Raw genomic sequence first — 13,563 nt, forward strand, 5'->3', positions numbered from 1 at the left:
TTAGTTGAGGAACAAATATGATCTAGGAGAACACCCCGGTTTTTTTTGAGATTCAGTGGGATTACTTATATTCAGCTGAGAAGACATTAAGGGTTTAACATCTCATCTTTAACATCTCATCAATAAAGATGGTGTGCAATGAACGATCTCTAAACTTTCCCAAATTTTTTGCGATTGGCAATCAACAATAACATGACAATCATGACAAGCTCATTAAATGCTGATTTTTCTGAGATATAAAACCAAATAGAATTGATTGAATTTTGTGTGCCATCACACCTTAGTCAGGTATAAAGGCCTAGAATCCTTTATCGGCCTCACACTGTTGTTGCCTGTAGATGTGGGGAGCCTTTCTTGTTGTCTTATCAATAACAAATCACAAAGGGCCATTCAATCCTCACAGCCTGATCTGTGGTTCTAGCTTGGCATTTCTTACTTTCTAACTATAGATGAGATCTTGCTGAAGGTAATGGCCTTTGATTGAAAACATTTATTTACAAAGGTTAAGTAAGACCAAGACTTGGCTGGAGTTACTTGCTAAGAAGCTTCTCACTCATCCCCCTCAGTGAGTGACATCACTATGGCATTGCTCCTTCAGCACATGCTCAGTAGCAAACACTCAAGTTAACCCTTTACTCCACAACCAGTCCATGCTGATGCTTATGGTCCAACCAAGTCTTCACCCACCCTTCTTCATATAACCTCCAGCAACATATCTTTATAATCCTATCCTCCCCAGATGCTTATTTAGCTTCTCCTTAAAAGCATCCAAACTATTTGTCCCAACTAATGCATGGAGTAGTGAATTCCATATCCTGACCACTCTCTGAATAGGAACGTGTCTCCTGAATTACCTATTTGAATTATTAGTGAGTATATTATATTATATTATATTATATTATATTATATTATATTATATTATACTCCTGGTCTCCCCAGAGCATGGAAACATGTTCTCCACATCTATCCTTTCAGAGACCCCATTGTAAATTTTCGAGATCTCAATCAGGTTATCCCTCTGAAATAACTCCTCCAAGACCGGTATCCCTTCACCAGATTTACTTTATTTACAAACTCCTAAGAGTGCTCCTGGTACAAAGTCAAAATCCGGAGTGGCAGTGGACCTGGCACTCCCATATTTATATACAGGCAAGGCTCCATGATTGGGCAGGCAATTATTACCTCAATCAGGGAGCTCATACCCCAAGAGGCCAACCTCATGGGCCTCGTTGAGGTCATTCCGCCCTTGGCCTCCTCTTTCCTGCGCTGGTGAGCCGTAGCAGAGCTGCCGCCACAGGGTTAAACTTCCTGAAATGTGTTGTTGGCAGTTGTCGAATCTTGCAGAGACTAGTTATGGCTTGTTGTAAAGCTTCCTCTAATCCACAGGATGATGACACTGATATAAGATTGCAATGCCACATCCTGGTGATAACGTCCTTCGGAACAACTCACACCAGATGGCAGAGAAAAAGGTGATGCCGGAAAGAAAATCTAATTGCACATATCAAAGTACCCCTTTTCAAAAGTTCATGAAACAAGGATGAGGAAGCCATTCAGCCCATCCTGATGGTACAAACCCTCCCACATAACATTAGCACTGCTGCCTCACAGCGCCAGGGACCCGGGTTCGATTTCAGCCTTGGGTCACTGTCTGAGTAGAGGTTGAACGTTCTCCCTGTGTCTGCGTGGGTTTCCTCCGGGTGCTCCGGTTTCCTTCCACAGTCCAAAAGCTGTGCAGGTTAGGTTGATTGGCCATGCTAAATTGACCCTAGTGTCAGGGGGATTAGCAGGTAAATGAGGATTGCAGGAATAGGGCCAGGGTGGGATTGTGGTCGGTGCAGACTTGATGGGCTGAATGGCCTCCTTCTGCACTATAGGGATTCTATGATTCTATACATTATTTCTTAGTTCTAAAATGTATACCTCACCATCCTAATTAAATTCGATTCAATGTGTGAACCAGAATTTCCTGACGTTAACCCTAAATTTATATTTTGAATCCTGTCTCATTTTCACTGAGGTGATTTTGTGGAATAGCCTTGCTATAATCTCCCAGACGTCACATTCAAGAACACTTCTTTCTCACCTCCACACTGCTTCTTCAAACTCTTGTGCTTGACTCAAAGGCTCAGGGTCATGGTTCCTCTCAGAGTCATTTCCAGCACTTGAGAATCATACAGTGCGGAAGGAGGCCATTCGGCCCATTAATCCTGCGCCAACAACAATCCCACCCAGGCCTTATCCCCATAAACCCCACGCATTCACCCTGCTGGTCCCCATGACACAAAAGGGCAATTTAGCATGGCCAATCCACCTAACCAGCACATCTTTTGGACTGCAGGAGGAAACCGGAGCACCCAGAAGAAACCCATGAACACACAGGGAGAACGTGCAAACTCCACACAGTCACCCAAGGCCGGAATTGAACCCGGGTCCTTGGCGCTGTGAGGCAGCAGTGCCAACCACTGTGCCACCATGCCGCCGAATAGAATAGGACATAGGATAGAATATAAAGAGGAGCAGGTTTTGTTCCCGCTCTCCAAAGCCCTGGGAGTAGTGTGTACATTGTACCATTGGGAGGAATTCAGAGCAAATTCACCAGGAGGTTATGAGAACTCTGTTGGTTAGGATATGACGAGAGATTACATAAACCAGGCTTATTTGCTGGAACATGGACGGTTAAGGGTGATTTGACTGAGGGTTTTGGGATTTTGAGAAAAATGAACATATATGTTTTGCATTGTGTAAAAACATAGATTGGTGGGGGAGCTTGTGTCAAGGAAATATTACATTCAAATCAGAGCCACGACACTCAGGAGCAAAGATAGAAAATACTCCTTCATGAAAAGGATAATAAAAGTGAGGCATTCTCTCCCACAAAATGGAGTCACTGGCTCAATCATATTTTTAAATCTGATAGATTTCTGCTGGAGTGATGTATAAAGCTCAGGATCTGGAGCTAAAGTGAGTGGATAGAGTTAATATACAGATCAAGTATGATCTTACTGAATGGAGGAACAGATTTGAGGGGCTGAATGGCCTCTTCCTAAACCAATGATCTGTGTGTGATACAGTATATTCTGTAGAAAGGATGGATTCAAATGGGCTTTTCTCATTCCCAGCTGTATGTTATTAACAAGACAGAATTTTCAGGAGGTATAGATTTACTTGCAGGGTGGATTATGTACAAGGAGACTTATTACTAAACGACAGTTAACATTAAATACTAAAAACAAACAGGAAAATCATCAGTGAAGTTCCACATGGAATGTCGCTCTGCTCCTGCCCTGTGAAGTTAATGTTTACTTTAACATTTATCGCATAGAGAATGAGGAAAACATAAATAGTCTACTCGAATGTAAAGCTACTACTCATTGGCCAGTGGGTCAATATACTAATTACAGCTTTCTTCAGCCAAACATAATTGCAGCACAAGTGCAACACAGCTTCTGTATTTAAATCAATTTATTCAGTCATTAATTATCTTTCATTGGAAAATGTGTTCATGTTAATGTTTAATACCAGTCGGCCGGGTTCAGTAAACTAAATTACCATCCCTTCTCCACTGAATTATGTTGGTTTATACGCTCCCATTTCCCATCTCAGATTTCATCAGCAAACAGGTTTTTTCTTGCTGTTTCTTGCTCACTAAAGCAGCTGCTGTCCATTGTCAAAGTGGCGCATACAAAGACTCCTCAAATTATGGAATTTAACTTGAGGATATCAGGTGGGTATTGCTCTAGATCCCTCAGGTTAAAAAAAATCCTTTTGAATTTACTTAAAAGTCGACAATGTTTTAAATTTATATTTGATTTGATTTGGTTTGATCTATTATTGTCACATGTATTGAGATACAGTTAAAAGTATTGTTTCTTGCACGCTATACAGACAAAGCATACCGTTCATAAAGAAGGAAAGGAGAGAGTGCAGAATGTAGTGTTACAGTCATAGCTAGGGTGTAGAGAAAGATCAACTTAGTGCAAGGTAGGTTCATTCAAAAATCTGACAGCAGCAGGGAAGAATCTGTTCTTGAATCGGTTGGTACGTGACCTCAGACTTTTGTATCTTTTTCCCAACAGGAGAAGGTGAAAGAGAGAATGTCTGAAGTGCGTGGGGTCCTTGATGATGCTGGCTGCTTGTCTGAGGCAGCGGGAAGTGTAGACAGTTTTAATGGATGGGAGGCTGGTTTGCGCGATGGACTGGGCTTCGTTCACAACACTTTGTAGTTTTTTGTGGTCTTGGGCAGAGCAGGAGCCATACCAAGCTGTGATACAACCAGAAAGAATGCTTTCTATTGTGCATCTGCCAAGGTTGGTGAGAGTTGTAACTGACATGCCTAATTTCCTGAGCCTCCTGAGAAAGTAGAGGCATTGGTGGGCTTTCTTAGTTATAGCGTCGGCGTGGGGGGGACCAGGACAGGTTGTTGGTGATCTGGACACCTAGAAACTTGAAGCTCTTGACCATTTCCACTTCGTCCCTGTTGATGCAGACAGGGACACATCCTCCGCTACACTTCCTGAAGTCGATGACTATCTCCTCTTTGTTGACACTGAGAGAGAGATTATTGTCGTCACCAGTTCACCAGATTCTCTATCTCTTTCCTGTACTCTGTCCTATCATTATTTGAGACCCAACCCACAATGGTGGTGTCATCGGCAAACTTGAAAATCAAATTGGAGGGGAATTTGGCCACATAGTCATACGTGTATAAGGAGTATAGTAAAGAGCTGAGGACACAGCTTTTTGGGGCACTGGGTGTTGCGGATGATCGTGGGGGAGGTGTTGTTGCCTATCCTTACTGATTGTGGTGTGTGGGTTAGGAAGTCTAGGATCCAGAGGGAATCTAGAGGGAGGTGCCGAGACCCAGTTTGGAGATGGGTTTTGTAGGAATAATGGTGTTGAAGGCTGAGCTGTAGTCAATAAATAGGAGTCTGACATAGGTGTCTTTGTTATCTAGGTGTTCCAGGGTTGAGTGCAAAGCCAGTGAGATGGCATCTGTTGTGGACCTGTTGCAGCGGTAGATGAACTGTAGTGGATCCAGGCAATCTGGGAGGCTGGAATTGATTCGTGCCATGACTAACCTTTCGAAGCACTTCATAATGATGGATGTCTGAGTCACCGGACGATAGTCATTAAGGCACGCTGCCTGGCCTTTCTTTGGTACCGGGATGATGATCGTCTTCTTGAAGCCTCTCACTGCCTCTCCTCATAGAGCCCACGAGTCTGCAGTGACAGGTAAGCAAGCGGTCACTGCAACTATTCTGTAAGAGTGACACTGAATAGGACACTAGAGAGTAAGTAGCTGAACTATTTGTCGTGAATTCTATTTGACCTGGCTGGTATCTCTCATTCTGTCCTCTGTAAATTCAAGCTTATCCAGAACACTGCTGTGTGTGTCCTACCTTGCACAAAGCCCCAGTCACCTTTCACCCCTGTACCTACACTGGCTCCCACACAAGCAACATCTTGATTTCAAAATTCTCATCCTGCTTTTAAAATTCCATCGTAGCCTCTCCCCTCCTTGTCCCTGTAATCTGCGGTAAGAAGTTTAACAACACCAGGTTAAAGTCCAACAGGTTTATTTGGTAGCAAAAGCCACACAGGCTTTCGGACCTCCAAGCCCCTTCTTCACTCACCTGAAGAAGGGGCTTGGAGCTCCGAAAGCTTGTGTGGCTTTTGCTACCAAATAAACCTGCTGGACTTTAACCTGGTGTTGTTTACCCCAGTCCAACGCCGGCATCTCCACATCCTGTAATCTGCTCCAGCCCAACAATCCTGAGATACTGGCTTTTTCATCAACTCCGATTTTAATCGCTCCACCATCGACAACTGTGCCCTCAATTCCCTCAGTCTCAAGCTCTGGAATCCCCACCCAAAAGCTCTTCAGTGTCACTGTCCTCCTTCGAAAGCCTCCTCAAAAACCTTGTGCAGGTTCATCACTACCTGTCCTCATATCTCCTTGTGTGGCTCAATGTCATATTCTGTTTTCTGGTTCTCCTATGCAGCACTTTGGGATGTGTGTTATATATATGTCCTCTTTCCACAACAACAATCAGTTTAATAATCTGAAGGGTGACTATAAGGAGGAAACTGACAAAGCAGCACTCCCTCTGGACTGGAGTCAGTGTCAGCTTAGACACTCAAAAGTCATGACGTGTACAATCTCAGCCAGAGGTTCGCGCAGTAGCAACTAAACCACATGAACACAGATCAGCTGTTGCAACTTTTCATCAACTCCCACTGTGGAGAATCCGTTTGAAACCTCCAAGCAAAACCATGACAATTCAGCAGCTATGGTAACTGTATAATCCATATCCTCATCATCAAAGTAGCTCTGGATATTTTGAAGGAGTTTTTGTTATTGTGTGTGTCGGGGCCTGAAAAAAAGGATAAATGAAAGAAAAATGAAAAGAGTGTGTTTTCTTGAAATATGGGTAAATTTAATGAAAAAGACATTTCCCATTGTTCTTTGTTTTCTTGCGAGTTTCAATATCCTGTTTACTGGGCCCAATCCCGTGAACAGATACTGTTTGTTTGAGTGATGTAAGCTAAGCCAATCCGTTTTCTAGAGAGCTGCACTTTAAGCCAATCAGATTACTTAGGGGGAGGGAAAAAGAAAAAACGGCGGGAGGCAGAGGGAGCTGCAGTGGGGAGACACATGGGGAAGAGGAAGCTGCAGTGGGGAGACACACGTGGGGAAGAGGAAGCTGCAGTGGGGAGACACACGTGGGGAAGAGGAAGCTGCAGTGGGGAGACACACGTGGGGAAGAGGAAGCTGCAGTGGGGAGACACACGGGGGGGAAGAGGAAGCTGCAGTGGGGAGACACACGTGGGGGAGAGGAAGCTGCAGTGGGGAGACACACGGGGGGAAAAGGAAGATGCAGTGGGGAGACACACGTGGGGAAGAGGAAGCTGCAGTGGGGAGACACATGTGGGAAAGAGGAGCTGTTTCCATGCGGTAAAAACCCAGTTTTAACGTCGGGGCAAATAATATTTGTGGACTAACATACTTCACAGTATGGGCACAAATATTACTGTGCAGTTAAAGCTCGTGTTTGTCGCAGTTTAGTAACTCGTTTTTTCCAGTTTGAAGTGAAAGGCAGCAAGGTTTAGTCCCGTTTGTTATTTTCATTACTGTTGAGAAAAAGTGTAAAGTGCATCGTCTTGTACTCTCAAGCGTGGACGTTTCTGCTAGAAACTGCCGGTGAGGGACAGTCAGCTATAAACGCCGGGCGTAGTTTTCACTGAGAAGACGGAGAGAACGAGGATTAGCTGAAGCTAACTTGCTAAGTAGCACTGCCGAGGAGGACAGAGTTCAGCGCACTGGACCTGCGTCACTACACGGACAGCTTGCTGCATTTTGTTTTCCTGCTGCATCATCTTCCCGCTCGCAGACCCTTCTGGACTGTGTGTGTGATGGTTGCGTGAGTAACTGGAGACTATACTATCAGACACTGAACGGGATCGGCAGTGTGTTGTTGAGGACGTGTTTTCTTCATATGTGCACCAACGTATGGGCCCCAACGTTTATAAATCCAAGCACTTGGTAATATTTTGAACATTTCTCAGGGTTGAAACTGTTTAATTGAAAAATCTTTAGTTTGGGCTCTTTACCTGTTTTATGAGACGCAACAATGCAAGAAAATAAATTTATTTTTGTTATTCCTTTTGCATGGTTGTCCTGAACCTTTTCTTATAAGGTTTACATACTTACCATTTTAGGAGGCACCGCGCTATTATTAATAGGTTATTACTCTAGATTGCAACTGCATCCACTAATCCTTTTCATTCACGCCTGTACTGACATTTATTGGTAAATAGGAAATTTAGCCTCGCTCAACACCAACCGCTAAGAACTCAGGATCCTGTTAATTGAACATTTACATAGTAGCCCCTTATAACATCAAGCACATCCCAGGTACAGCTTTACTTAACTCAGCTGGTCAGAGCATATAGTTGTCAGCAGGGGGTTACATGTGTATAGATTGTAATCGTCCTTATATCACCATCTATCCGATTACCACTTTGAACATGTTAGATTGAAGTGAAGGTGGAAGAAGAAGCTGAGATTCTATGTGGATTTTACAGCACTGAAACAGTCCGACATATCCATAATCACAGTTCATGAACCTCCTCCCATCCTTATATGATGTTAGTGTACCTTTAAGAAAGGGTTTTTTTTAAATCATGATTTCTGCAGCTCACAGCTTCAGTGATGCCATTGTTGCCAACCTTTTCTTTAAAAGATTATTTATCACTGTCACAAGTAGGCTTACATAACACTGCAATGAAGTTACTGCAAAAATCCCCCAGTCACCACACTCCTGTTCAGGGACACTGAGGGAGAATTTAGCATGGCCAATGCACCTAACCAGCACGTCTTTTGGACTGTGGGCAGAAACTGGAGCACCCGGAGGAAACCCGTGCAGACACGAGGAGAACGTGCAAACTCCACACAGACAGTGACCCAAGCCGGGAATCGAACCCTGGTCCCTGTGAGGCAGCAGTGCCACCCTGGAATTGTCCTTTTATTGCTTCTCAAATGGCTTAAAAGTTGTTTGTGTTTACTCTGGGATTAGTTTTATGATCCTGCATTGTTAGGAGATAAGGTCGTGTGTTTTTGGACAGTTGTTTTTCTTTCCAATGAGTTGAAGGTTTCAGTTTTGTGAATTCTGAGACTGGAGTTTAGTTTTAGCAGGGGCATCAAGCAAGAAAGAAGCTGAAGTCTCTTTCTCTCTGTTCTATTTAGAAATTCTGCTGGTTATCTCAAGGCAACATTTTGCCCTCTGGAAGGAAAGTGAAGGCTTCAAAAAAAACTTAATTCCAGTCAAGTGAGATTTTAACCTCTGCTGTATTAAGCCTGTGAAAAGGGTTTTGTCCGTGAAAGGTTTTGGTTTGCTGGAACAGCTTTAATATTCAATTCAGGGTGAATACATTATTGTGTTGTTTTTTTGTTTGTAATTGATAAAAGGTATTGCTAGTTTTCTTTCTATGTATGTTGACTATATTCTTAAACTTTGTTTGGTAAAAGCTCCCTAGTGGGTTGTTGAATCATACCTGAAGTGAAACATCTCATGCTTATCCTAACCAAATTCAAGGTGCAAAACTTATGGTTCGGGCGGTCTCCATAAAGTGCTTTGGAGTTTCCAACCTGAACAATTAACACTTACTTCATCTCACCATCAGTGAATCCTTGTACCGTTTCTCCCTGTCCCCATCGTGAAGTTTGCAGCCATTGTTTGAGAGCCCTGTTCCAAATTCACTTTCCTAATTATTGACTCCATTCCCTTCCCTGGCAACTGAGACTTACCCAGTCTCTCTGCAACTGGGTGCCTGTTGACAAGACATGATGTTCCAAGCACATTTGTGTGACACTAAGACCACCCATTTCCAGAACATTGCCTATCAGGCTGTTGGATAAACCCCATTTTTACATCTAGACTTGACTCTTCCAATGCATTCCTGATTGGTGTCCCAGACTCTACCCTCTCAACATGGTGCCATCCAAATTCTGCTGTCTGGGTCTTGAACTGTACCATCACACTCCGACATCCCATGCTTGCTTGACTGGGCGCCAACATAGATCATTGATGTCTCAACTTTAAAATGCTTATCCTGGCTTCAAATCCTTCCATAGCCTCCCCCCCCCCCCCCCAATCTCTTTCAGCCCCACATCCCTCTGGGATGTCTGCAGTCCATTAATTCTGGGTTTTTGAGCATTCCTGATTTTAATCAGTCAGTCTTTGGTGGCTGTGCCTCCAACTGCCTAGGCCCGGAGACCTGGAATTCCCTCCCTACTTTGCTTTCCTTCTTTAAGATGTTCCATAAAACCTGCCTCTTTGACCAAGCTTTTAGTCATCTGACCCAATATCTCATGTGACTCAGTGCCATACTTTATTTTATAATGCTCCTGTTCTATAATGCTCTGTGAAATGCCTTGGGACATACTATTACCTCAACCACTCCGTGCGGGAACAAGTTTCACATTCTCCCCACTCTCTGGATAAAGATGTTTCTGCTGAATTCCCGACTGGATTTATTAGTGACTAACATATTGATGGGCCCTAGTTTTGGACACGACCCAAATGGAAACAAATGCTCCACCCTGACCAAATCCAAGCCCTTCAAAACTAAAAAAAAGACTATCAGAATCCATCATACCTGTCGTTGCAGCGATCAAGTTCACAGTCACATCTGGATGCTGTCAGCACATTACAGCTAAGCTACTTTCTAACGCAGGGGAGGTGATGGTTTAGAGGTATTATCACTTGATTATTAATCCATAAACTCAGCTAATGTTCTGGGGACCTGGGTTCGAATCCCACCACAGCAGATGGTGGAATTTGAATTCAATAAAAAATATCTGGAATTAAGAATTAACTGATGACCGTGAAACCATTGTCGGAAAACCCATCTGGTTCACTGATGTCTTTTAGGGAAGGAAATCTGCCGTCCTTACCCGGTCTGGCCTACATGCGACTCCAGAGCCACAGCAATGTGGTTGACTCTCAATTGCCCTTGGACAACTAGGGGATGGGCAATAAATGCTGCCCAGCCAGCGATGCCCATGCCGCACAAAAAAAAAGGAAATCTGCACAGTTTAATGAACAGGTATCACTGTTACTCAGGGTTCTACTTCAACATGCCAAAAGCCAGTTTCTGGACAGGATGCCAGATTGAGCTGACAATCTCAAAAGGTGCGATTACTCACAGTTAAGTTGTTGGTTGGATTGATGTGGTGTTTAATAGGGAAAGAAACAAATCTCCCAAGAAAGTTACAAAATTAAAAAGGAGTCATCACTTTTTATTTATCAAGTCAGCAAAACAAAATACCAGGAAGTACAGTATTTACAGATCAGCTAGAAACTAAAGCAGCATCGTTCAGAAGCTGCACTATCAAAATACAGAGGAAAGCCAATCAATTTTGGTAATGTTTACAGAGTTCATTTCCTCAACCCTTTCAGTTGGTTTAAAATTACAACAGGCTTCCAATGTATGTCCTAAACAGTCAACTTCGAAAGTATCTTAGATAACAAAAATATTTAAAAGTTTCCTAAACTACAATGTAGACAACAGAAAGAACACAATATACATGGTAATCTGCTATATCCCTGTCTTTTTCACAGAAACTGCTCCCATTTTGCCCCCCTGTTTTCAACATGAAAATAGGTGAAGTTTAATGAACTGCTTCACGGAACAGGATACGAGTTGCTGCTGTTCTCCGAAAGCATCATTTCAAAAATACCTTGATCACAATAATATTTCATTTGAAAATGCAAACATCTGGATCGGAACCGAAGAGACGTGTGCCAAACAAAAGGTCATTTAACGAGCAATGGGTCTTGACAACCCATATAGTGATTTAATTAAAGTGTTTTATATAAAACCAAAAAAGTAGAATAAACTGTAAACTTGGCAAACAAAACCTAACCTATGGAATTCTTATTCGTGTAAAGTAGTCTCACTACAACATTGTAACACACGTCTCAATGGAGATGTGCAAGAAAAAAAGGAAATCTACACAGTTTATGAACAGGTATCACTGTTACAGAATGAACATTCATTAAAGATTAATGTTGAGGTACTGCAAATCATATCACCTTTTGCACCAACTTTTCCTACATTAACAGTAATCGTTAGGACCATATCTGCTATACAAACAAGTTTCCTTTTAAATAATCGATTAAAAAAAAACATTTTACCAGATGCATTAGTGCAAGAAAACAATGTACTCTTAGTATGGTAAGCTTTGTTCAGTTCTGTATTACACACACACACAACACAAAATCAAATCAATGTTGGTGCTACAAGTGACCTGGGCTCAGTATCTACCTAACTATAGCAACGGGGCGCAACCTGGTCCTTCCTCACTATTTGGAAATGTCTCCATCACGCCGCCGCTGACACCAGTTCGAAGAGACGCTTCTAAATCTCCTCCCAAGTGAACAGGAAGACAGTCAACTATTACAGGTGACGCTTTCCATTTCTCCTTCACGAGGTAAAGGTTAGAATCTTTAACTGGGGGTGTGGGTGGGGAGGAGGAGGAGGAAGAGCTGGACCTTCAGTCGTTACAGCCGACGTTGTGCGACCAATGGAGAGTTAAGCTAACTGCTTACAAATGGTTCTTTGGACATGAATCAACCAGGCGCCTTGAACTCAGCCAGATGTGGGCTACAATACAGCAGCTGGAAAATATGTCCCATCATAGCATGACACTCACTGAACCTGAGCTGCTTGACTGGTTAAATCCCAGGTCCCATTGGATATGCATCAATGGATTGATGACTGCGTCAAAGTCAAATTTGGGGGGTTGGGGGGAGGGTTTTGGTTCTCAATTCACATGTTTGATATTTTGCGTTTTTTTTTAAAGTAAAGAGTAATAATGAAAGATTACTTCAATGAATGTCACAATTGCTAGTGAAGTAATGATATTCCCACAAGACCATACTAAGTTTAAAATAAAACACAACTTACTAGATTAATGAGGCAGTGCCCAATATTATTTTTCTTTTACACAATTCATTTGAACAAAGGATGGGGGTGGGGAGAGGAAAGAAGTGGAGGATAGCATTGGGGGGGTGGGGGAGGAGAGGGACAGTTGGAGGCAAGTGGGGGGGGGAGGAGAGGGGGAGCTGGGAGAAGGGACAGTGAGGGGAGGAGGAGAGGAAGTGGAGGAGAGATAGGGGGAATAAGAGGAGAGGGTAGGAGGGGGGTGGAAGGAGGTGGAGAGAGGGGGGGGGGCAGAAAGGGGGGAATAACAGAGGAGCGGAGAGGGGATCGGATGGGGAAGAGGAGGTGAAAGCTCCCCAAATGGCTCAGTAGGTGAACACCACGTGGTATATGACCCAGAGTTACACTATTCAGAAGTGTCCAAAAGGCTTAATTTCCCATCTGAGTTTACTGACCTGACCATGGGTGGCAGTAGGAGGTTTTACAATTAGCCTCAGTCCAGGAGAGGTAAAATTTGGCAAGGTCTCTAGCTCTCGACCACACTCCAGTGCCCATGTGTGGAGACATCAATAGCAGGACTGAGCCGAGATGTCCTCTTTGAGCCGGCAGTCTGTCAGTACTTACCGCTTAGACCCGCGCAGGAAGAACAGACACTTTGATGAGGTACTGAAGGGTCAAGTGGACCCACAGAACTTTGCGCCAAAGTGAATCAGGAGAACATGGGGGGGTGGGGGGGAAGAGGGAGAAATTCGAAGGGTAGAAGGAACTTGCACAATGCTTCAAGAATACTAACATAGCTCAGACTTATTTTTGGTCTCAGTATCTAGATCCTGGGAGTTTTCCTTTATTAATGCTACAGAGATTGGACAGGATGGCAGGTCCTGGTAAGAGATTTCTGTATGTAAATTGTCAGCTGTATCTAAATGCTCTCGCACTCCTGAAGGTGTAGTGTTATTCTCCTCACTGGCGTTCTCGGTTACTGGACTGCTTTCACTTTTTTGATGATTGCTCTCACTCAGAGCCCTGGTTTTAAAAATAACACAAAACAATAATGAGAGAGAAACAGTTCAGGTAGAGGTAGCGAACCATCTTATAGAACCCGTAGAATCACAG

The 13,563-nt window shown here is 43.3% G+C and overlaps 1 protein-coding gene and 1 long non-coding RNA gene across 4 annotated transcripts in view; one reads left to right on the forward strand and one right to left on the reverse strand.

Annotated features, from left to right (window-relative positions):
* Positions 1-6,190: 6,190 nt before the first annotated feature.
* LOC144494713 (uncharacterized) lies at positions 6,191-11,212 on the forward strand. The gene is made up of 3 exons (XR_013498141.1): positions 6,191-6,296; positions 8,750-8,831; positions 11,127-11,212. It is a non-coding gene; the product is annotated as an uncharacterized LOC144494713 (long non-coding RNA).
* The window catches only part of LOC144494711 (zinc finger protein 462-like), a 41,357-nt gene continuing 38,582 nt past the window's right edge, over positions 10,789-13,563 (reverse strand). For all 3 annotated transcript variants that reach the window (XM_078213922.1, XM_078213924.1, XM_078213923.1), the window contains one exon: positions 10,789-13,473. In XM_078213922.1, coding sequence (XP_078070048.1) covers positions 13,239-13,473 — 235 coding nt within the window. In that variant the 3' untranslated portion in view covers positions 10,789-13,238. The remainder of the gene's footprint in view (positions 13,474-13,563) is intronic.

Source organism: Mustelus asterias, chromosome 6 (assembly GCF_964213995.1).
Source record: "Mustelus asterias chromosome 6, sMusAst1.hap1.1, whole genome shotgun sequence".
NCBI lineage: Eukaryota > Metazoa > Chordata > Chondrichthyes > Carcharhiniformes > Triakidae > Mustelus > Mustelus asterias.